Here is a 25,773-nt window from a genome sequence, read left to right as displayed (position 1 = left end):
GGGTTAGACCAGTAGCTGTGAAGACTGGATGGAGAGAAGTGGCATGGAAATGATAAATATAGGGAAAAAGTGACATTTTTGAGGGAGGGAAATGGATAAAAATTACATATTAGACTTTTTCATATTATTATGCAAATTTCTTCTCTACCCTTTTCTTACTCCCATCTGAAATTAGAGATGTAAATTTCTCGGTTCAGAATTATAGCTATAATGAGTGTTACCTGTGGAAGGATGTTGCCTTTCTCAGATGTGCTGGTGAAGAATTAAGGGTTTTGTGGTAACCTGCCACCATGATGGCCCCCCATTGTCGCCCTGTGTACATTTTCTCCGAACTCCACAAACTTGACTTCTTACCCAGTTCTATTCTTCTAGGGGTCTGTTTATATATTTACTCTAGACAGAATCTTCTAGAATAAAGCAGTGTTTTATTATTCTGCTTCCCCAACATCTGGCCAAGTTTTTAGCACATGGTAGCATTTAATGAACACTCAGTGACTAAAGGAAGAGAGGAAAAGATGCACATACACTGAGCACTAGAGAGGACAGAATTACATTAGGATGCTTTTGGCTGTAAGTTACAGAATATCAACTAAAAGTGGCTCAAACAATAAGGACATTTTTTATTTCACATGATGCAAAGTTTGTAATGCAGCTGAACAGTCATGGAGGACCCAGATGTTTTTCATTTTTGTACTTGGCATCCTCAGCATATTGGTAAATTCTTTCATTATAGTTGCAAGATGGATGAGGAGTTCCAGATGTCATTTGCAGACATGGCCATGTCCAGCGAAGTGGCAGTGTTCTCTCCTGTGTATCTCTGTTTATGACTGAGGAAAACTTCTTACAGATGCTTTTAGCTGATTTCTATTCAGATCCCATTGGCCAGGATAGGTTCACAAGCCCATGTCCTGTTTGACAAAGGCTAGTGGGATGACTCCCACAGTCACTGGCACTAAAATGCGAGACGAAACAATAGCAGGGAAGAGGAGAAAGATATGCCATAAGAAAAAGAGTAGTGATAGGAGGCAGGTGAAAGAGCCTTTATTTTGTGCACTATGGAGTGTGTACTATGCAGATGCCAGTTTTATAAACTCGCACAAATTTGGACATGTAAACTTTAAGAAATCACAAGTACATAATGACTAGGCCTAATCAGGTCCTTGAATGCTTCATTGCCTTCATGGCAAAATCTTTTCAGTGCTCTCCCAGCCCTTCCCACATTGAACATCACTACCCTAGAGAGAACAAGAACAAGAAACAGCCCACAATGAGATTGGGTAACACGTCAGAAGAACAGAGTTTGCTTTATTATTACCATTATAGAGTTCAGGGAAAAGAGAATATGGCACTTTGTTATTCAAGAAAAAGATAAAATGTGTGGGAATTACAAAGATAATGAATCCTTTTAAAAAGAACCTTAAATTTTTATTAATAGTACTTTTAAACAATTGTAGTGTACTGCATACTCTTGACTGTTAGAAACTATGTATAAAAGTAAAAATAGTGAACTAATCCTTATACTCTCTCTTAAAAAGATGTTTACTCCATTATATCCTAGGTGTCCTTAAATATGTACATATAAATTTGGTATTGCCATATAACAACTCTATAATTTGGACAGAATTAAATTAATGTTAATAATTAACAAAATATGAATATTATACCTAGAAAGTACATATAATATCACACTTCATGTTTTTATTTCCTCTGGCTGGGGTAGGGGAAACTGAGAAACAGTGGTCTCCTGTTTCACCTCCTGCCTTGTTGGTTTTCAGGCAATTACAGCAGAATCCCAGCGATGCCTCTAAGGAATGCTACATACAGTGCAAGGTTGACGAATTCCAGTCCGTAGCTGCTGTTGTCTTTTTCTTTTTTTTGTCAAAAACCATTTTAGCTGCCTCTAGTCCTTGAGATTACATATTAACTTCCCATTGTATTTCATATTTCACACCAGATTTTTAAAAATTAAAACATATTTTCTATTCAATGTAGTGTTAATTTGTAGAACTCTGTCATCTGCACTAGAGTTGAAAGCATCTGGCACACAATAACCTTCCATTAAAGCTTGTTTAATGAAAGAATGAATTGTTTATACAATATTGGGTCAAGATAATTACAATAGTTTAAGGATAACAAATAATGGATGCTAACCTGTATTTTCTTTTTTTTTTTTTTTTTCATTTTTCTGAAGCTGGAAACAGGGAGAGACAGTCAGACAGACTCCCGCATGCGCCCGACCGGGATCCACCCGGCACGCCCACCATGGGGTGAAGCTCTGCCCATCCTGGGTGTCGCCATGTTGCGACCAGAGCCACTCTAGCGCCTAAGGCAGAGGCCACAGAGCCATCCCCAGCGCCCGGGCCATCTTTGCTCCAATGGAGCCTTGGCTGCGGGAGGGGAAGAGAGAGACAGAGAGGAAGGCGCGGCGGAGGGGTGGAGAAGCAAATGGGCGCTTCTCCTGTGTGCCCTGGCCGGGGAATCGAACCCAGGTCCTCCGCACGCTAGGCCGATGCTCTACCGCTGAGTCAACCGTCCAGGGCTGCTAACCTGTATTTTCTAACATTATTTTCTTTTTGAAAATGTGATACTACCAATATTTTTTTTAGATTTTATTTATTTAAAAGAGGGGGAGAAGCAGGAAGCATCTATTCATAATAGTTGCTTCCTGTATGTGCCTTGACCGGGCAAGCCCAGGGCTTTGAACCAGCAATCTCAGGTTCCAGGCCCATGCTTTATCCACTACACCATACAGATCAGGCACTACCAATCTTTTGAAAACATTTTTTTAATGACTAACTGATATGCTGAATAGATAGATTGGCTATTAAAACATAAATGGTCAGGGTACTACAAATGTGGGAAAATGAGAACATAATTTGAAAGGAAGAGATCATAGATATGGGTATATGTGATTCAGTAAGGGAAGTCATGAATACAATGAAAATAGAATCTTGTAACTATATATTGTGCTTAATGCTTTTCAAAGACATTTGTTTTACATATATATTATAAGGGTCTGCCTGACTATCTCAAATTATCTATAATTTAAAATGTTTTTTTATAGCAGTTATTCTTGGACATACAAGTAAATCAGTGTGAATATTCAAAAGATGTTTATTTCTGACAAGTAAAATGGATAAGATAAATTTATTCCTTTAAACTGTAACATTTTTGTATATTAAAGTATGCTGTTTATTTGTAGATCTCATTTTGAAGTGTTTTTATATGTATAATAAATATGTACCTTTTTATTTTGTATAAAGTCTTAAAAAATCTTTTAAAAATACTGTAAGATGAATGAAATTTAAGAATCAACATTATTAGCACAAGATTCATGTTAATGTCTACCCATAAATTGTACAAAATACTGACTAATTAGTGTGTTTGGTAAATTTTTTGGTACTTTAATTTTTTGTTATTGTAAACCATGAATAAAATGCTTACCTACTGAGACGTTCAGAATTGTCAGCACTTAAACTGGTGACATCTACTTAGTCTCTTTAAAAAGAAAAAAGAACAAGCCATTTTAGCCTAGTCTACCTCAAATGTCTCAAATGCATTCACGTAAATAGAGGTCCATCTATTAGCTCAGTGGTCCCCAACCTTTTTTGGGCCATGGACAGGTTAATGTCAGAAAATATTTCATAGACCGGCCTTTAGGGTGGGACGGATAAATGTATCATGTGACCAAGACAAGCGTCAAGAGTGAGTCTTAGACAGATGTAACAGAGGGAATCTGGTCATTTTTAAAAATAAAACATCATTCAGACTTAAATATAAATAAAACGGAAATAATGTAAATTATTTATTCTTTCTCTGTGGTACCAAATGGCCCATGGACCAGTACTAGTCTGCGGCTCGGGGCTTGGGGACCACTGTATTAGCCTATAATCTTTTTAGCTCAGGATTGGCCACCTTCCTGGTTTATGCAACCAGGAAGGCCGATTTGAAATGCAGATGTTGAGACAGTGAGTACACCCGCCCTTTTTTTTCTTTGCTGTATCTGTCAGGGTTAAAAATAGCTTGCAGCCTGACCAGGAGGTGGCGCAGTGGATAGAGTGTCGCACTGGGACGTGGAGGACCCAGGTTCGAGACCCCGAGGTCGCCAGCTTGAGCGCAGGCTCATCTGGTTTGAGTAAAGCTCACCAGCTTGGACCCAAGGTCGCTGGCTTGAGCAAGGGGTTACTTGATCTGCTGAAGGCCCGCGGTCAAGGCACACATGAGAAAGCTATCAATGAACAACTAAGGTGTCGCAATGCGCAATGAAAAACTAATGATTGATGCTTCTCATCTCTCTGTTCTTGTCTGTCTGTTCCTGTCTATCCCTCTCTCTGACTCTCTCTCTGTCTCTGTAGAAAAAAAAACGGGGAGGGGGAGCTTGTACAAGGGTCAGTCACCCATTCTCATTTGGTTACTTTTCTGGAACCCACAGAACTGTCACAAGCTGTAGTGGATGCGGGAGCAGTTCCTCTTTTAGTACTCTGTATCCAGGAGCCAGAAATTGCTTTGAAAAGGATTGCTGCTTCAGTCCTCAGTGATATTTCAAAGCATTCTCCAGAGTTAGCACAGACAGTAGTGGATGCAGGAGCTATTGCTCACCTGGCCCAGATGATTCTGAACCCTGATGCTCAATTGAAGGTATTTAAAAATAAGTTATAAAACAGACATAATTTTATTCATCTAAGAAAGTGGAAATGTGTATAGATTAATATACATTCAAAGTAATTTATAAATTATTATTGAAAACAGATGTAAGTATATTATGTATTTGGTCTTTTAATATATGAAAATTATGCTGTAAGGTTTTTCAATAAAGATAGGCCTGAGAAAAACATGTGCAATGCTGAAAATTAGAAGAAGCAACAATATTAACATTAATCATAAAGTAATCACATAATGATTGAATCTCAGGGTGGGAAGGCACCTAATGATTTTCTAGTTCATCACTATTAGATTTGTTTCTTATGAAAATTGTCATATTTATGTTTGTCTTTTCATAGCTTTCTAAAAACTGATTGTCAGTTAACAGTCACCAATTATACTTTATATACTAATAGTTATATCCTATAAGGTTTTTAAATTGTTAGAACTAAGCAATAGAAAGTTCTTTGAAATGTTATCAGCATCATGCCAAAAATAAGATGTTAATTCTGCCTGATCTTTTTTCTACTGTATTACCACATGTATCTTAAATTAACAATTTAAGTATTACATAATTAAGAAATAGTATTTATCCAGAGGTCATATTCTTTGATCATCTGCGGTAGAGAGTTAAATAGTCCACAGAAAACTTAAGATTTAATTTGGAAATTGGGGAATTTAAGAAATTGAATGTTTAGGTTGAAGACTAGGATGTTAATGTCTCAAGACTCAGAAATCTTAGGTTATGTTAGATATGTAACTTTTTTCATTTTTCTTTCTTTTCTTTTTTTTTTTATTCAGTGAAAGGAAAGGAGGCAGAGATAGACTGCTGCATGCGCCCTAACCAAGATCCACCCGGCAAGCCCACTAGGGGGCAATGCTCTGCCCATCTGTGGCGTTGCTCCATTGCTCAGCAACTGAGTTCTTACTTAGCATCTGATGAGGAGGCCATGGAGCCATCCTCAGCTCCCGGGGCCAACTCACTGTAATTGAGCCATGGCTGCAAGAGGGGAAGAGAGAGATAAAAAGAGAAGGGAGAGGGGGGAGGGATGGAGAAGCAGGTGGGTGCTTCTCTGTGTGCCCTGACTGGGAATCAAACCCAGGATTTCCACACGCCAGGCTGACGCTCTACACTGAGCCAACTGCCAGGGCCTGTTTTTTATTTTTATAAAGGAATTTGACTATGTATAAAGCTGTTTAAATTATATCTGAACTCTACAGTGGACTCTACGTAATGTCTTGTTTTATTTTGATTTTTGTTTGACAGCGTCATGTCCTTTCAGCTCTTAGTCAGATTGCAAAACATTCTGTGGATCTGGCAGAAATGGTGGTTGAAGCAGAGATCTTTCCAGTTGTACTTACCTGTCTGAAGGACAAAGATAACTATGTGAAGAAAAATGCTTCTACTTTAATTAGAGAGATTGCAAAACATACACCCGAGGTAAGAAAAAAAAAGCTTTAAATACAATAACATTAGTTATTTTTTTATTAAGTAAAACATCAGTTTGTATACAAGGCTCAGGTGCTATGCCACATGACTTGGTTAGGTCAGGGTTTCTCATCCTGAGCGGTATGGACATTTTGGATGAGATACATCTTTGTTGTGGGGAGCTGTCCTGTAGGGTGGATATTTAGCAGGATCCTTGGCCCATGTCAGTAGAATTCCCTCTCATATTGTGACAGTCAAAAGTGTCTCTTTATATTGCCAAATGTTTCCTGGGGACAAAAATGCCCCTTGTTGAGAATCCCACTGGGTTAATCAGTGGCATTTGAGACAGAAATCTTGGTTTTTAATCATTTCTAGCTTTCCATTTCTAGATTGTAGGGACCATAGACTTTTGTCATTCTTGTCATTTTAGGTCAGCTGGGAGTAGTGAGAGACTGCACAGTTCCAGGGGAGGAGAGATCTCCCCAGCCTAGTGTGACTGCTCTAGTAGCTGTTCCTATGTAGTGGTTCCTGCTCTGAGTTCTCAGATGCCAGAGGAATAGAGGTGCAGTGAGCCTTGCTGGATTCTGAAGTGTATCTTCTTCTGTGTGTATTTTGACTAAACAGTTTCATTTCACTAAAGTTTAAAGTCCTTTTTCTTTATTTCACCTAATATCTTTACTTGGTTGAGATGTTTTAAGACTGAAGTGTAATCTGCTAGTGATCATTGTTTGCAAAGGGGGGATAGTTAGGCTAGAATGTTTCAAGTGTGACTGTCATTCAGTTATTCCGTGATTAATCTGTTTCACACTCACACGTTGTGATTGGAGCTTTCAGTACTTAGCTAGTTATAAACTAGCCCTAGGCTTAGTGTCTTAGATGAGGAGTTTTGGCACCCATTAGAATAATGATAAAAGTTGTGCAATGGATGCATGATAAATCGAAGTATAGAGTAAGCTCTGCACAGTGAGTATATTTGTACATTGAAAATAGGATTATTATACTTATGTATTTCTTCAATAAGTATAGTAATTTCACTAAATCATATTTCAAATTTTACCAGGTGTTTTTTGATTTTAAATAAAAATGTTTGGGCCCTGGCCGGTTGACTCAGCAGTAGAGCTTCGGCCTGGCGTGTGGGGGACCCGGGTTCGATTCCCGGCCAGGGCACATAGGAGAAGCGCCCATTTGCTTCTCCACCCCCACCCCCCTTCCTCTCTGTCTCTCTCTTCCCCTCCCGCAGCCAAGGCTCCATTGGAGCAAAGATGGCCCGGGCGCTGGGGATGGCTCCTTGGCCTCTGCCCCAGGCGCTAGAGTGGCTCTGGTCTCAGCAGAGCGACGCCCCGGAGGGGCAGAGCATCGCCCCCTGGTGGGCAGAGCATCGCCCCTGGTGGGCGTGCCGGGTGGATCCCGGTCGGGCGCATGCGGGAGTCTGTCTGACTGTCTCTCCCCGTTTCCAGCTTCAGAAAAATACAAAAAAAAAAAAAAATGTTTGGCAATACTGAAGTAATATTTAAAGATTATCTTATGCCTCACAGTCACAGCTACCTAGCTCTCCTTCCTTCCCTTAGCTTTCACAGTTGATAGTTAACGTAGGAGGCGTTGCTGCTGTGATCGACTGCATCGGGTCTTGCAAAGGAAACATAAGGCTGCCTGGCATCATGATGCTCGGTTACGTGGCGGCTCATTCTGAGAACTTGGCGATGGCAGTGATCATTTCCAAGGTTGGTTCTCTCTTCATTTTCTTCTAGTTGTTGGAGCGAGATAGTCTAAGACAGAACCGCAGTAACGCTCTCCCATAGATTACAAAATAGAACTGACCAGAGTGAAAGAAGCCTGAAGAATTTTTCAGCTTGTTTTCAAGACTTATTAGTAAGATTCTAAAAGCAATGCTTGAAGTGAGGTTTACTTTATTGGCAGTTTAAAGTTTTATTCAGTATTTAATATCTACAAAATATTAATACCTCTGACTAGTAGTATTACCTGTACTGAAATAGTCAGTGTAATTACATCTTGAAGAATTGACTATATATTTGCAAACATTTAAAGCAGGGGTCCCCAAACTTTTTACACAGGGGGCCAGTTCACTGTCCCTCAGACCGTTGGAGGGCCGGACTATAAAAAAACTATGAACAAATCCCTATGCACACTGCACATATCTTATTTTAAAGTAAAAAAACAAAATGGGAACAAATACAATATTTAAAATAAAGAACAAGTAAATTTAAATCAACAAACTGACCAGTATTTCAATGGGAACTATGCTCCTCTCACTGACCACCAATAAAAGAGGTGCCCCTTCTGAAAGTGTGGCGGGGGCCGAATAAATGGCCTCAGGGGGCCGCATGTGGCCCGCGGGCCGTAGTTTGGGGACCCCTGATTTAAAGCATACTTTGATTAAAGACAACTATTATAAATTACATGCCTAGTAATCATTCTCCTCTTTCCTATCATTTAGGTAGGAGAGGATAATGGCTAGGATATCTCTTTTTGTCACTTGCTTGCAGCTTTCATGAACTAATTGCTCTTTAGATGAAGGCAATTCAGAACACATATCAGATAGCGATGTTTTGTGTTCTTGCTCCAGGTATTTGACCTCATTTCAATTTACAGCGTGGTATTAACCCAGCATACAATGTGGCCCAGGCACATAGTAGGTGCTTAAATATAGTGCTCAAATGAATCAATATTGATCTCCTGAAGAACATTTCAGAGACTGTGTGCTTATGGTGTCTCTAGTGACCCCCTGGGGTGTGGATTTCTCATCAGCATATAAAACTTTCTGCTATATGTTAAACAGAAGTGTGGGTTTTTTTAATCCCTTGCTAATCCTCAGAATAAAAGGGAGCCTCAGATCTTTATTTTCTAACTATTCCTTGATAATTTTTTGCTTTGCTCACTTTTTCTCGTATGCTTTTCCTTTTGTTCTTCTGTTACCAAACACTATATTAATGACTGGAACAGTAGTGCTGCTTTCCGAAGGGTCACTGTGGGGATATTACTGAGACTTTTGATTGTTGGTGTTTTTGAGGATCATCAGATAGGAAGAATGATGAAAGAAGCAGCAATTGCTTTTGCTTCCTACTGTTCCTCCCCTAACTAGCCAGGAGACGCTCCCCTTCTTTGGTCTGGAGTTGCTGCCAGCCTCTCCCACCTAGTTGTGTCTCGTTAGTTGAAGATCAAGGTAATAGCAGCAGTTGAAGACAAACCACAAGACTGTCATTTTTTCTTTTTCCTACATAGTAATATAAGAACTAATAATAGAACTTTACATTTAAATAACACTTTATAATTTTTAAAGTACTACTTTAAAATTTTAAATACTTTATAATTTTTAAAAAAACTCTCATGTTTCTTTTTTTTTTTTGTATTTTTCTGAAGCTGGAAACGGGGAGAGACAGTCAGACAGACTCCCGCATGCGCCCGACCGGGATCCACCCAGCACGCCCACCAGGGGCGACGCTCTGCCCACCAGGGGGCGATGCTCTGCCCCTCTGGGGCGTCACTCTGCTGAGACCAGAGCCACTCTAGCGCCTGGGGCAGAGGCCAAGGAGCCATCCCCAGCGCCCGGGCCATCTTTTGCTCCAATGGAGCCTTGGCTGCGGGAGGGGAAGAGAGAGACAGAGAGGAAGGAGGGGGGGTGGAGAAGCAAATGGGCGCTTCTCCTATGTGCCCTGGCCGGGAATCGAACCCGGGTCCCCCACACGCCAGGCTGACGCTCTACCGCTGAGCCAACCAGCCAGGGCCTCATGTTTCTTATATCATTTGCTATACATAAAAATTGAGGCCAGTAAGTCAGAGTCTGGAGGACATGGTGGAGGAGGCTGACTTTTTTTCCTCCTGCTTCTTCAGTCTTGATACATCCCAGAGCATGGACTTTCTGGAAAGTTGCCTCCTTCTGAAGACAGGTCTGAACTTTTGTATTGGCAGACAAACATTTTTTAGTTGGAAAAAAGAAGCCCAATGGAAAAATGTGGCAGGTATAATTAGGAAATTGGTGTGAATAACCAACTTTAAAGGTACAGAAGGAAAAGATGTATATGATAATTTGGCTTTTGTTATCATAGCATAATGATGTGACATTAACTTTTGTAGTACTAAATTTACAGTGATGATTATTATAGTCTCAAATTAGTTAGAAAATTATTTCTGTACAGAATCTGGAATTATAATTTGATTTGGTTATTTGACTCTTCCTTAGATATAGAAACTATGATGTATTTGAGACCTTTTGGTTAATTCTGTTTTGATTATTTAAATAAAACTGAAGCCTAAAGTGCAAAATATAAGTACACACTATCTGTGTAATAAAAGTAATCATTTCTACTTTAACATTCAATCATGATAAAACGGGTAAACTATCATTTAAAAGTTGAGTGAAATTAATGGAAATTTCTTTACTATTCCAGGAAAGGTTTTAGTGAATATATTTTAGTGAATGAAAGTTACGTAAATAGAATTCTGGCTCATATTATCATTGTATTTCAAATCTATAGTAGTTATTTTGTTATCAGATCTATTATACTTTGTGAAAAGTCCATTTTAAAGGATTTTACTTTTTTAACAAAGAAAAATAAAAGTTTTTAAAATCTAAGCATTTTAAGTTTGCCACTGTGGAATCTGGTTTTGCCTGTATTCTAATCTGTGGCATCTGTTGTTTGGTTAAATGCTTCTCTATCTGAGGAGTAAAAGCTAGCAGAGATAGTCATAGTTTGGTAGGATTGTAACAGATAATTAAGGTAAATTAGTTCTAGTCATTTTATTGACTTGAAAAATGACAGCCCCTGTGATGTGCTTATTTACTGAATCATTTAGGAAAAAAAGAACGAAGGCCAAAATGATTTCTTGTAAGGTTTGAGAGACATGGAAGACTCTTTAATCCTGCTCTAGATTCATAACATTTGCTCTTTTGATCAATGCTGCAGGGCGTGCCCCAGTTGTCAGTCTGCTTGTCAGAAGAACCGGAAGATCATATTAAGGCTGCTACCGCTTGGGCCTTGGGACAGATTGGGAGACACACTCCAGAACATGCACGGGCTGTCGCAGTCACAAATATTTTGCCAGTTCTGCTTTCTTTGTACATGTCAACAGAAAGCTCTGAGGATCTTCAGGTAAAAGTAAGTGCTTAATTCTTACTGTTCTGTGAAGATTTGTTAGGTTTTGACTCAACCTTAAAAATATGTAATTTAAAACATTTTAATTTTCATTATGGACAGTGTTCCTTTTGTGAATAAAGAAATACAGATTTATCAGAAGAACTGAATAGACTTCTTTGCAAATGGGTTACCCTTGCTCTAAAAAATCCGTAATATGTTTAAAGAAAGTTCTCTGCAGGTGCAAAGTTTTTTGTAAAATGAATGTCTGGTTGTTACCTTTTACATTCCTGCTGACTTTTCTTATAGCAGAGGACTTGAAGAATAATAGAATTTTGGAGTTAGAATTGGCAGCAGAGAACTTTAGCCTATATTACATTAAAAAATTGATTCCAGCCTGACTAGGTGGTGGCACAGTAGATAGAGCAATGGACTGGGATGCAGAGGACCTAGGTTCAAAATCCTGAGGTCGCCAGCTTGAGTGCGGGCTCATTAAGCTTGAGTGCAAGGTCGCTGGCTTGAGCGTGGGATCATAGACCTGACCCCATGGTCGCTGGCTTGAGCCCAGAGGTCGCTGGCTTGAAGCCCAAAGTCTCTGACTTGAGCCAAGGTCATTTACTCAGCTGTAACCCCCCAGTCAAGGAACATATGAGAAAGCAATCAATGAGCAACTAAGGAGACTAAGGAGCTGCAATGAAGAATCGATGCTTCTCATCTCTCTCCCTTCTTGTCTGTCTTGTCCCTGTCTGTCCCTCTCTCTGTCTCTCTCTGTGTGACACACACACACACACACACATTGAGTCCAAAAGAATTTAAGGTGCTTTCAGATGTATGATGTAACTGGGCAGGGGTGTTCATGAAGCTATGATCTACCTCTCCTAACTCCAGGTCTGCCTGGGCTTTTAATTATAGGTCTTATATTTGTTCCTTAAAAGAGAAAGGTCCACAATATTCATGAAAATTAAACATTTTTAACTATGCATTTTTAAAAATGCAGATTTCTGAAAAAAATATTACTAGCTACTAAAATAATTAACAAAACATGAATTTAAAGTATTTAATAGTTATAGAACTTCAAAGAAAGAAAATCTTTCCCATCATACTATCTTACTAGGAAAATATGTGATTTTTTTAGAACAGCTTTTAGAATTGACTTGGATTAAAGATGTGCACAAAAAAGACAATAATTCAAAATAATTAGCAACAGTAAGTTAAATTATATATGTATATGTAAATTTTAGTGAGTGAGAGAGACATGCAAGAAGGGAGAGAGATGAAAAACATCAACTCAGTTGCTTCACTTTAGTTGTTCATTGATGGCTTCTCATATGTTCCTTGACTGGGGGGCTCCAGCTGAGCCAGTGACCCCTTGCTCACCTTGGGCTTCAAGCCAGTGACCATGGGATCATATCTATGATCCCACACTCGAGCTGGTGACCCTGCATTCAAGCCAAATGAACCCACGCTCAAGCTGGCGACATTGGGGTTTCAAACCTGAGACTTCAGTGCACCAGGTCGACACTCTATCCACTTCGCCACCAACAGCCAGGAAAATAATATTTAAATTTTAATTAAAATAATAAATTAACAAATAAGAAAACATATTTGCTGAAACAACTTTAGAAGATACAGTGAAGCAGAAAGCTAGAAATGTATATAGTTCAATGATTCTTAAGTTACATGTAGCGAGTCATTTATTAAATTAATTAATTTATATGTAAATTTAAAATTATTATTTATAAATTTTATAAAAGTGAATTTATATATATTTTATTATATTTACATGTCATTTCTCTACACATTGAGTTGAAGTTGATTTCTCAGCTGAACATTTTTTTCAGTTTTTGTGATTTTCAACATCAAAGCAACAATTCTATAGATTTGGGCTTTCCATTCCATTCTATTTCTCCAATATTGAGGATATTCATTAGCAATGCTTTGTAGGAAGAGTAATTTTGACAAAGTACTAAGGCCTTTTCCTGTTTAAAATTCTGTGATTATTTGACTTCCTGATTGAGAAGCCACAACCCCATTTTCAGCTTTGAGTTCTACAGGGCAGCTTATTTACATGTGTCATTTTTAAATTGAGTTTATAAGGGTGACACTGGTAACATAATTATATAGTTTTCTGGTGCCCACTGTACTGTGCATTCACCATCCCAAGTCAAGTCCTCATTTATCACTATTTACGCCCACTACACCCTCTACCTACCCACCCCCTGCAGTCACCACACTGATGTCTGTGGCCATGAACTTTTCTTTTTTGTCCTTTTTTACTCAATCCCTTCACCCCCCTCACCCAGTCCACCCTCCAAGAGCTGCTAATCTGCTCTCAATATGTGGGTCTGTCTCCATTCTGCTAGTTAGTTAATTTTGTTCGTTAGATTCTACATATGAGTGAAATCATATGGTACTTGTCTTTCTCTCCCTTGCTTATTTTAGTTAATGTAATGCTCTCCAGGTCTATCCAGGCCCTTGCAAAAGATAAGAGCTCTGTCATTTTTATGGCTGCATAGTATTCCATTGTGTAAATGTACCACAGCTTTTTTTATCCACTCATCTACTGATGGGCACTTGGGCTGCTTCCAAATCTTGTCTATTGTAAATAACACTGTGGTGAACATAGGGGAGCATATACTCTTTCAAATTAGTGTTTTGGGTTTCTTTGGATACATTCCCAGAAGTGGAATTACTATGTCATAACACAGTTCAATTTTTAATTTTTTGAGGTAACAGCTAAGTAAATTTCTAATGTCATTAGAAGTCTAATTCTTAGGGATCTTGATTAATAACTTGATAGTATATTTCCAGTTTGGAACTGTTCAAATTAGAGTAAGGTTGTCTGCATGGTACAGTGAATAGTGATCTCTGGTGTACTGTTAGTAGACCCTGTCACCAGTTAAGTTAAATTTGTTGACCTGCTAAAGTCACCATGATCCTAAGATGGTTCACAAAGGTATGCGTAATTAGGTGTGTTGGGAACTGAGAGTTTAATTCTAACTTATATTATACCACTAGTGAAAAAGGTTGGGTTGCATTACTTAATTTGCTGTTTTATTTAATCTAGTTTATAAAACAATATTTGAGGACAAATCTGTCAAGAGATAAGAGATTACAAGCCTGCTTAGCCTGGGTCTCTGGGAAATCATAAATTCAAGAGTTCCTTTATTAGAGAGCACAAGTGTGATCAAAGTTTTTGCAGAATTTATTTATCAACTATAAAATTCATGATGTGAAAATTAAAATGTTCCTTGACATTCAAGAGCATTGCTAAATGTGGAATAGATCCCAGAAGACCAGGTCAGCTGAGGCCACAGAGAGGTAAGAGGTGATGAGAGGAAAGACTGCAATGATATACTGAAGCACAAACCACAACACACATACAAGCAGATGTGGATTCTTAGTGAAACTAGTTGTAGATAGAGCCAACTGTGAAGCCTTCCAAAGTGATGGGGGAAGGCTTTAACATAAAACACAGAATCACAACCCGCCATGGCCTTAGTGCTGGCTGCAGGGATGTGCTCCAGTCACATCAGAGCCCTTCTTCAGCTACACGTTTGGCAGGGGAACAGCACCACATGGTGTCACATGAAATGCATGGTGCTTGGGGAGAGGGGGCAGGTCGCTCGCTGCCAGTACCTGTTCTTCTGCTTGTGGGTGGTTCACTCCTTTTGGTTGAGTTTCTCTCTGCCGTTGAGTAGATTCCATTTTGTTTCTACCTGTGAGTGGGGTATTTTCTACCCATGATCTATAGCAGCATATTAGCAAATGTCCATTGAATATTGCACACAGTAGAATATTTTTTACTACATATCTATAAGCCATAAAGCCTTTTGAAGAACATAGAATAATATGTTAATGATAATGGCTTTCTATAGCAGACTAAGTATTTTCTTATATTTGTTGATTGGAAGGAATCATTAGTTATCTCAGTTTCATATATACAAATTTTTATATTAATACAATGTAATACATATTAATATTTCATCTATAGCTTTATGATTTATAATTTTAATTTCCTAATAGCTATTTTAAGATTTCAGTAATATACTATACGTATTAAAATTTGACACAAAGACAACTGGAAGGGTATTCTATGATAAAACCAATGAAAGATAGGAGTTTTTCTGACAAGTATTTTAAAAAATGAACCAACTACAGCTTAAACCAGGAAATTGAGTTCATCTTCAAATTCCAGGAACATAAGACATGAATTTTTTCCAGCTTTCATATGATTGCTTACTTTGATATGTATTTTGCTTTGTATTTCAATAGAGTAAAAAAGCCATAAAGAATATCTTACAAAAATGCACTTATTTACCAGCCCTTGAGCCATTTCTGTTTGATGCTCCTCCCAATATTCTGAAGCATGTGGTTGGACAGTACAGTAAGGTAAGATGTGCTCTTAGCCTGGAAATGGGGGTAGAAAATGAAAATGAATCAACTTGTTTTTTCTGTTGGGTCAATGTTTTCTTCTATAATATGGGGGCAGGGTTCTCCTACTTAACTGTCACTGATTGTATTGACAAGAATGGTAAGACTGATTAATAAAATTCACACATATATAAATCTTCCTTCTTCCTCCTCACAGTCTCTGTACTGTCTTTTTTAGTGTTCTTTGGGAGTAAACAATATGTCAACACATGAAAACCTCATAATATAGATAATTTATATTGATATGTAACTTTTAGTAATGTTCCCAGTGTCTATTAGTCTCGCTCATCTGGGAACACTGCAAAGATCTTATAAAGAAAGGGAGAAAGGTCTCTGAGCTACTGAAATATTTCATGCACTTACTGGATATGCTCTCAGTAATTTAAAGTTTATTATTTTATGAACACTTTTAACAAATGTAGCTGCTTTGTCTCTTAGATTATTGCAGATGAAAAGTAGGAAGATAGGAAAGTGAAGCTGCTACCAGTGGGCAGCACCCAGCAGAACTGACTACTGAGAGCAAAGCCTGAGAGAGAGTGACTGCATTGTCACAGCCATTGATGGCCAAGATGGTGACCCTAAGCTATCAAGAAACACTTAAATTGTGCTCAGGAGATTGATTTAAGAAAATGGGGCCTGACCAGGTAGTGGCACAGTGGATAGAGCATCGAACTGGGATGCTGAGGACCCAGGTTTGAAACCCCAATATCGTTAGCTTGAGTGCAGGTTCATCCAGCTTGAGTGTGGGCTCACCAGCTTGACCACAGGGTCACTGGTTTGAGCATAGGATCATAGACATGACCCACAGTTTCTGGCTTGAGCCCAAGGTCACTGGCTTGAGCAAGTTGTCACTGGCTAGGCTGGAGCCCCCGGGTCAAGGCACATATGAGAAAGCAATCAATGAACAACTAACTGCCACAAGTATGAGTTGATGCTTTTCATCTTTCTCCCTTCCTGTCTGTCTGTCCCTCTCACACACAGGAAGGAAGGAAGGAAGGAAGGAAGGAAGGAAGGAAGGAAGGAAGGAAGGAAGGAAGGAAGGAAGGAAGGAAGGAAGGAAGGGAGGAAGGGAGGAAGGAAGGAAGGAAGGAAGGAAAGGAAGGAGAGAGAAGGGAAGGAAGGAAGGAAGGAAGGAAGAAAGAAAGAAAAGGGAAAAAAGAAAGAAAGAAAATGGGGTCTGTGTATCCCATAGTGGCTCTGAGCTCAGGCTGTGGATTTGGGGTACATGGATTTACATTTACCAGCTGTAATATCTTTAGCAAAGTCTTAACTTCTCTAAACCTTAGTATGATTACCCATAAAATGGGGGTAATAAGAGTACGTCTTTCATAGGGTCATTGTAAAGTTCAATGAGATGTTATATGAAAAGAATATAGCTTGATCTCAGGCTAAATTCTATTAAGCACACACACACACACACACACACACACACTACACATACTCACACACTCAAAGTTGTCTTTAAGATAGAAAACATAGAACTAGTTAAGGCCAATTTAAAAATAAAAACAAAGGGCCCTGGCTGGTTGGCTCAGTGGTGGGAGTATCAAATCAGCCTGGTATGTGAAGTCCTGGGTTTGATTCCCAGTCAGGGCAACCAGGAGAAGTGCTTATCTGCTTCTCCACCCTTCCCCCTCTTCTTTCTATCTCTCTCTTCCCCTCCCACAGTCAAGACTCCATTGGAGCAAAGTTGGCCTGGGCGCTAAGGATGGCTCCATGGCCTCTGCCTCAGGTGCTAGAATGGCTCCAGTTGCAACAGAACAACAGCCCAGATGGGCAGAGCATCGCCCCCTAGTGGGCATGGGGGGTGGATCCTGGTCGGGCGCATGTGGAAGTCTGTCTCTTTGCCTCCCTGCTTCTCCCTTCAGAAAAAATACAAAAATACAGCCCTGGCCGGTTGGCTCAGCGGTAGAGCGTGGGCCTAGCATGTGGAGGACCCGGGTTCGATTCCCGGCCAGGGCACACAGGAGAAGCGCCCATTTGCTTCTCCACCCCTCCGCCACGCTTTCCTCTCTGTCTCTCTCTTCCCCTCCCGCAGCCAAGGCTCCATTGGAGCAAAGATGGCCCGGGCGCTAGGGATGGCTCTGTGGCCTCTGCCTCAGGCGCTAGAGTGGCTCTGGTCGCAACATGGTGACGCCCAGGATGGGCAGAACATCGCCCCCTGGTGGGCAGAGCGTCGCCCCATGGTGGGCGTGCCGGGTGGATCCCGGTCGGGCGCATGCAGGAGTCTGTCTGACTGTCTCTCCCTGTTTCCAGCTTCAGAAATATGAAAGAAAAAAAAAAATACAAAAATAAAATAAAAATAAAAAACGAATAGGGGCCAGATTTATTTGAATAGTTGTAGTACTATATAACGTTAGTTGTAATGCTATATGCTTTTAGTTGTAATACTATATATACTATAAAAATATAGCATTTTGTAAGGCCAGTGGCTGCCGCTGTGGCAATGCTGGTTTTCATTGGATTCGGGCAGACAGTAAAGAAACTGTGGAGCGGGAAAATGGTGGGCCATTCCATTTATTAAAGTCTCATAACAGTGGACAAGCAAACAGGCAAGGAAGACCACTTCCCTTTCTCTCTGGACTCTCCCGACTCATAGGCCCCCACCAGCCTCAGCACTCCCCCCCCAAAGGGCTGGGGAAAAATCTAAGGGCTCCCAAGCCCCTCAGCTCTCTTGCGCACTCTCTCTCTCTCTCTCTCTCTCTCTCTCTCTCTCTCTTCAGCAAAACAGTCTGGAGTTAAACACCCTTCTTCAGAAAACAATACCAAACAGTGGCCCTTCCCAAGCAGGAAGACAATCACAATTTGCAATCTGCCTCCCTGAGGGAAGCACCCTCAGCCTTACACAGACTACACACATATGGCGCTGCCCCACGCCGATGCAAAATACAAGCGAGCAAGCCTAACCCAACATATTTATATAATGCTATACAAAGTTCTAATACTAAATAAACTTTTTACTACTACCTGTATACTATATTTATGCAAATAATGAACAAAACTTTATATTGTTATAACTTGTAAACGAGTCCCTACAGTTAAATAGGTATAGTTTTAGGTACTCATCTTAAAGTCACAAAGTCTTTGTTTCTCTACCCTTTTTCCAGGGATCTCCAACAGTTTAGCTGACCGTCAGGCACCACAGCCACTGGACAGTAGGTTTTACAATGCTGAAGCTCCCTCAGGATACACTTCTGTGTATCAAAAATCTGTGTTCTGTCTTCTTCCTTCAAAGGAACACACAAAGAAAATAATTAAACTTCCTTTTCCCCAGATAAGTAAGAAACTGACCAAACTAAGGGTGGGGGTTGTTGTGAGTCGGGGGCGCAGAGAGAGAGATCAGCAGACGAAATCATCAAGGACTAGCAAAGGACCACCGCTCGCTCAGACAAATGGCCCCGAGTTCACACTGTGTCCTAATTTTATTCACAAGACTTCAAAAAACTTGTTTACTGAGAAATTGGCATAACATTAAGTGTAACTTTTACTTAAAGATACATGGAGTGCACCTGCAAGATAGCTTAGTAACAACATAATATCAAAAGGCATTAATTGCTATTGCTTCTATGGATCCCACAACATTCCTCTCCTTATCTTAAGGGATAACCTTGGAAAGTACAGAAATCTTATGAGAATGTTTTACTGAGAAAAGCCCAGCAACTGCCTTCAGTCACATAGACCTGTTTCAGTGACCCGCCTTCAAATCACAAAACAATTTTCTTGGCAAAACATTTTTTTCTTGTTGGCTGTGTTCCCATCCAAGGCCGTGCAATGGGTTATTCCACTACATTTCCCCCTTTTTGTTTATGTTGAATGTTATAAAGCATAGAATTAATTTTATTATAAAAAGTCCTACAGTGGATCCCCAAAACTCTTTAATATATTCAATAGGATTTAATTGTGATAAATTATCCATTAATCCCTTCAAAATAGGTTCACCTGTCAGAATTTCTAATTTTCTTTGAAAAGCTTCATGAATATGTCTTTGTAATTTAATGATTTCTTTAGTTACATTATAGTGATTTAACAAATGTTTTTTTAACATTTTCCTAATGGAAATAAGTACGATTTTAAGAAATAGGGGTAACACAAAAAGTAGTTACATTCTAATCACATCTTAGCTTAATTTGTCTTTGCAGGCTAACAATTTGATCTCTTAACACAATCATAGTCTGTTCTAAATCATTAACTTTAGTATTAATGTTACTATTTATACATTATTGAGAAGTCCACAGTTGTTCAGAATCTTCATGCCATTTTTGCACAAAGTGCACAGTCTGTATACTTTGATGTAATGTAACTCCAGATACAGCAGCCACGGTGATTACAGCTATTAGTCCCATAATAATGGTGATGATTAGTCCAACTAGTCTCTTGGTTCACTTCAAGGACTTAATAAAATGTTGTAACAGCATCATGGAAGGGGAACCCTGCAACATCTGATGCATCTGTACTGGAATCTAGACTCCTGTTCAGGTTCTTAAAATGTAAAGACTTTGACTATTTTATTAAAAAGAATAGAAGAGTTAATACATGTATAAAAAGCACACTTATTGCAAGTCATTGAATAATTTTCAGCTATTTGGTTTCACCTATAACAAATATATAAAGCAATCTAACACAAGCAGATATGAAATATGTTTCATTCTTCTTAAAGATTAACATAATATGATTAGAAAGATAATTTCTCCAGATTTTTCCTTTCTACTCTGACATATGTTTAAGTGCCATGGCTACTTTCCACAAATGATATTGTATAGGACCAAATTTTATATGAGGAGCTTGAGGTGACATCCCTCCTCTATGCTATATGATAGTATGATTATTTTGATCACCAGCTGTAATTAAACCATTGTTCTTATGCCACCTTATATCAGCACCCTGCCCTTTAACTTAGGCAGAGCTATGAGGGTTTTAATCTATAACGTTTTATGTACAGATGTATTACTTTTAAATCTATATCCTTGTAACAAATGTTTTTTTTTTTTATCTCCTTTACTGTTATCTTTGACAATAGAGAGCCAAGCTTGAGCTTCAATGTTTAAACAATGTGGCTCATGTCCTATACATATAGGTATTTCCTCAACTCCTGTTGTATGATTTTCTAATTTTACTTCTTCTTTCGAAGGTGCTAAGGGACCTCTATCATTAAAAGGTCCTAGAAGCTAATTAGAGTCATTAACAAAAATAGGAAAGGCACTATTTTCCTAATGAATAGCTCTACTTAATGGAGAATTAGGAACATATGCCTAATAACTAAAATTTTCAGCTCTACTTACCAGAATTGTTACCAAAGCAATCATTGCTAAAAACAGGTTAGTGGCATTTTTTTCTTTTTTAGTAGTTTGTAGTATTTTTTTACCATTAAAGATCAGCTTTTTAAGTTGAACCCAACTTGGTATTTTAGCCTTTTCGTTATTGATTTTTTTTTTTTTTACTTTAAATTTTTTTATTTATTTATTCATTTTAGAGAGAGGGAGAGACAGAGAGAGAGAGAAAGGAGAGACAGAGAGAGAGAAGGGGGGAGGAGCTGGAAGCATCAACTCCCATATGTGCCTTGACCAGGCAAGCCCAGGGTTTCGAACCGGTGACCTCAGCATTTCCAGGTCAACGCTTTATCTACTGCGCCACCACAGGTCAGGCTTATTTTAGCCTTTTCAATACCAAGCAGCAGTACCTTTAAGATTCTTCTTTTGGCCCTGGCTGGTTGACTCAGCGGTAGAGCATCGGCCTGGTGTGCAGGGGACCCGGGTTCGATTCCCGGCCAGGGCACATAGGAGAAGCGCCCATTTGCTTCTCCACCCCCCCCTTCCTCTCTGTCTCTCTCTTCCCCTCCCGCAGCCAAGGCTCCATTGGAGCAAAGATGGCCCAGGCGCTGGGAATGGCTCCTTGGCCTCTGCCCCAGGCGCTAGAGTGGCTCTGGTCTCAGCAGAGCGACGCCCCAGAGGGGCAGAGCATCGCCCCCTGGTGGGCAGAACATCGCCCCTGGTGGGCGTGCCGGGTGGATCCCGGTCGGGCGCATGCGGGAGTCTGTCTGACTGTCTCTCCCCGTTTCCAGCTTCAGAAAAATACAAAAAAATAAAATAAAATAAAAAATAAAAAAAAAGATTCTTCTTTTGAAATTAATTTCTTCCAGCTCAGCAATGGGCAGATATGGAAAGAATCTATTGTTCTTATTCATGTTGTTAGTTTAATTCTGTGAGCAGGACACCAAAGGACTTCACTGGATTCTGCAATGACACAAGCAAACCCTCTTCCCCAATGTTGCACTACACTAGGTACCTATTGATTCAACTCACTTTTATAATGTATAGGTTGATTAATCTTAGAACTGTTACTTTTCTTCTAGTGTCTGCAGCAAATTATCTTCTCCTGTATTTAAGAAATTTAAAGTAAATAAAACTTTGTGTAACATAATTCTAGGGAATAATCTCCTTTCTTCTCCTCCCTTTTGTTTAAGTAACATATTCTTCAGAGTGCAATTATTGCATTCAATAATTGCTTGTTCTTGTGGATTATATGGAATTCTAGTAGTATGTTTAATATTCTAAAATGCTAAGAATTGTTGAAATTTAGTAGATGTATAGACAGGACTATTGTCAATTTTAATTGCTTTAGGAATGCCTATAACATTAAAAACTTCAATAAGATGTTGAATGACATAATTAGCCTTTTCTTTAGGCAAAGAAAGGAAGAATAAATATTAATAAAACCGTACATAAGATAGTTTTATTAAAGAACAAATATGAGTGATATTTATTTGTTATAGGTTATTACTGTGTTGTCCTCTAGAATTCATTTTTCTTGATAATAAAGGAGTATTTATAATACTATACTGAGGACAGTTTTTAACAATATTTCAAGCTTTTTGCCAGGTTATTTTAAATTTTTTCATAAAACCTGTAAGGTATTTTTCCCTGCCGAGAAGGAAGGAAGAGGGCCGGAGCCACAAAGTGTGAAATAATAAATGGCTTTATTGAGTACAGAGCGCACACCCCGCCCAGCAAGGTTCCCTGGCCCCGAGGAAAGAAACATAGAGGCTAGGGAAGTTGCAAAGATTAAACCGCGTGGGAGATATTTAAAGGGTCCCTCTAGGGAAGTGGAGCTACTATGACATAGTGAAATTTCACTGGCTGGCGGATGATTGCTTCTTTCCAAATGGTTCCTGGGAAGCTTCCTTTGGCGGGCTTGATTGTGGGCGGTCCTAGCCAAAGTGGGCGGGTCTGAGTCCCTACGTGACCATGCCTCTATCCACTAACCTTACATTCTGACCTTTTGTGTTAAATAGAAAAAGGGGCGCCGTTTATTCATCTGGCTACTTCCTGCTGAATAGGGGCATCGTGGGGAGGGGGAGATCAGAAGGTGGTGGCTTTGAGGGGTGTCAGGAGGAACATCTGTGTGGCTGACTGGAGAAACTTCGCAGATGCGGTCCTGTAAGGATTTAAAAAAAAGAGAGGAGTAATAGGGGAATTTGTAGGGTCCAGCCTTTTGGTGAGCTGGAGATGGATGGAGTCCAGTGGTTCCGACTGCCAGAGGTCCTATAAGGAGGCAAGCTTGAGGCAGAACTGCATGTCAGGAGTGGTGTAAAAAGGGGAAAGGAAGAGGGTCCCATCCATTCCCATAACCGAAACCTGTGAGGGAACTAGAGGTCCAGGGTATAAAGGCAAAAACAGAGAAGGCAGCCCCCATGTCCACAAAAAATGAGATGGACTTACTCACTTGTTGCAAAACCCTGGGTTCTCCGAGTCCAGGCCATGTCCTAGGAGTTTGAGCGATGCACCCACCTGGCTGGATTGGCCTTCCATTTGGGCGGCTTGTCCTCCACGTAGAGGCGCTGAGGAAAAAACCTGTTGCCCAAAGGGGCAATCACTCCGCCAGTGACTGGGCTGCTTGCAGTCAGGGCAGGGCTCAGTGGGCAGCCACCGGCAGGGCCCTGCCGGGACTAGTGGTCCTGCTTGCCACACTTCAAGCAAGCTGCTGGTGGCTCTGCTGGTCTCAGGGTTGCCACAAGAGTTTGGGTTTGGAGCGTTACCTTCTGCTGCATGGGGGCCTGGTGAACAGGCCTGTTTCTACTAGTTGGGACCGTTAAAAACTTTAAATGCTGTGTTCACAGGTTCCGGATAGGGGTTTGGGGGTTTGGAAATAAGAGGAGGGGGGCTCGTGCAGAGCCCAGCACCCAGATCTCGCAGGAAAAACACTGGAGCCAAAGGCAGGACAGGGCAGGAGCTTCCTGTAAGAAAATTGGGGTTGGACATCCTGAAAATCGGTGTAAGAGCCAATGCCAGGATGAGAAAGGCCTGATGGAGGCGGGACTAGAGAACACAGTGAAGGGAGGGGCCCCTGGCCAGCAGGGGAGGAGAAAGAGATGGTAGTAGATGGCAAATAAGAAACAGGTTTTTGCGAAGGGAGGGGAGAGTTTGGAATCCGCGGAGAAGGAAAGATTAGGAATAGAGGTTTTAGGTAAGGTTTCTCTGGCCAGATAAAGGCCTGTGCGGTGGAACAGGTAGCACAGAGATTAAGGACAGGTGCGCGGTTAGAAGCCATGAATGTAAGAGATCTCCAATCAGTTCCCAGCTTTTTTGGTGATAAATTGGTGAGGATGTTAAAACCGAAAGTCCCTTCAGGAGGCTAATTGAGTGGGTTCTGTGGCCTGGCCACAGCGGAGAAGAAGAACAGTTTCTTCCTTAGGGAGGGAAATTCCATTCCTGTGCCCCAACAGCCGCACTCAGTTCTCGGAGTGGTCAGACCTGAGCATTAGCGTCCTAAAAACTCAATGTCCAGCCACGGATAAAAGTGGATGTGCTTGGGGAGGTCTCCACAAACACAGGCTCACTCGGACGGACGGAAAAGACTTTCCCTGACGTAGCTACGGTTTCGGACAGGGAGTCTCGGAGGAAAGAACTGAGAGGAAAGCTGGAGGCAGGGGACTTACCGCACCGTGCGCCAAAGTGGGTTGGAGATCGGAGATCCTGGTTCTTTCTCCTGGTTCTTTCTCGGAGGGGAGAAGAAAGGAGCGGTCCTTGCGGACTTCTAACTCCTTCCGGGTTTTCGGCACCAAAAATGTAAGGTATGTTTCCCCGCCGAGAAGGAAGGAAGAGGGCCGGAGCCGCAAAGTGTGAAATAATAAACGGCTTTATTGAGTACAGAGCGCACACCCCACCCGGCAAGGTTCCCTGGCCCTGAGGAAAGAAACATAGAGGCTAGGGAAGTTGCAAAGATTAAACCGCGTGGGAGATATTTAAAGGGTCCCTCTAGGGAAGTGGAGCTACTATGATGTAGTGAAATTTCACTGGCTGGCGGACGATTGCTTCTTTCCAAATGGTTCCTGGGAAGCTTCCTTTGGTGGGCTTGATTGTGGGCGGTCCTAGCCAAAGTGGGTGGGTCTGAGTCCCTATGTGACCATGCCTCTATCCACCGACCTTACAAAACCTTTTTTATTTGTATGAGTCTTTGTATAAAACTTAGTAGCTATTTTTATTGATCTAATGAGTAATTGATCAACTTCATTATCTGTAGTAGACATAGGTCCTGGTAAAGCTGTATGAGAACAAATGTGAGTTATATAGATAGGCAAATTTCATTCCTACAATAAAAAGTTGTAACTCTTGAAACAATTTGTGTAATCAATTTTTGTAATCTAGAACTATTATTTGAAATATAAACAGTTTCTATAAGTTTAATTGTATGTTCTACATATTGTGAATCAGTAACAATGTTAATAGGACAGGATGTTTGAATTTTGTCTTTAACTACAATCAGACTACACTGATTTAAGGTTTCAGAAGCATTTTTAAGGAGGACTGAATGTTCAACATTATTTTTATAAGCTATTAATATGTCATTTATATAATGGATTATTAAAGATTGAGGATATTTTTAACAAATTTTTTCTAAAGGTTGATTTACATGATACAGTGTCTGACTATTCAACATTGCTTATTTAAGTAATATAAACTTAGTAAGAATAGTTAGTTATGTTTATTGTTATAGACACAACAGCTAGCATTGCTAGAAACAGAGTCAATGATGTTTTTTGAAGTCTTAGTCTTAATTAAAAAAATTTTTGTCTCATAGGTAAGTTTATTTAATTGTCAAATTTCACTTTTTTCTATTTCCAACTTATGCCAAGGCTTCAATTTTCTGGAAGGTATCTACTAGTTCTGTATCTGTGGAAATAAG

The 25,773-nt window shown here is 40.0% G+C and overlaps 1 protein-coding gene and 1 long non-coding RNA gene across 4 annotated transcripts in view; one reads left to right on the top strand and one right to left on the bottom strand.

Annotated features, from left to right (window-relative positions):
• SPAG6 (sperm associated antigen 6) overlaps nt 1–25,773 on the top strand; it is a 64,643-nt gene that overhangs the window by 27,832 nt on the left and 11,038 nt on the right. For 2 of the 3 annotated variants that reach the window (XM_066385087.1, XM_066385086.1), the window contains 5 exons: nt 4,433–4,638; nt 5,909–6,082; nt 7,639–7,791; nt 10,993–11,184; nt 15,436–15,552. In XM_066385087.1, the coding sequence (XP_066241184.1) occupies nt 4,433–4,638; nt 5,909–6,082; nt 7,639–7,791; nt 10,993–11,184; nt 15,436–15,552 (842 nt within the window). The remainder of the gene's footprint in view (nt 1–4,432; nt 4,639–5,908; nt 6,083–7,638; nt 7,792–10,992; nt 11,185–15,435; nt 15,553–25,773) is intronic. The other variant, XM_066385088.1, reaches the window with a different exon arrangement.
• On the bottom strand, nt 15,486–23,930 carry LOC136405578 (uncharacterized). The gene is made up of 3 exons (XR_010751541.1): nt 23,314–23,930; nt 18,691–18,821; nt 15,486–15,570 (listed from the first exon to the last, which is right to left on the bottom strand). It is a non-coding gene; the product is annotated as an uncharacterized lncRNA (long non-coding RNA).

The sequence above is a fragment of the Saccopteryx leptura genome, chromosome 5, assembly GCF_036850995.1.
Source record: "Saccopteryx leptura isolate mSacLep1 chromosome 5, mSacLep1_pri_phased_curated, whole genome shotgun sequence".
Lineage (NCBI taxonomy): Eukaryota > Metazoa > Chordata > Mammalia > Chiroptera > Emballonuridae > Saccopteryx > Saccopteryx leptura.
The sequence above is the reverse complement of the archived record's forward strand: the minus strand, read 5'-3'. Positions and strand labels throughout refer to the sequence as shown.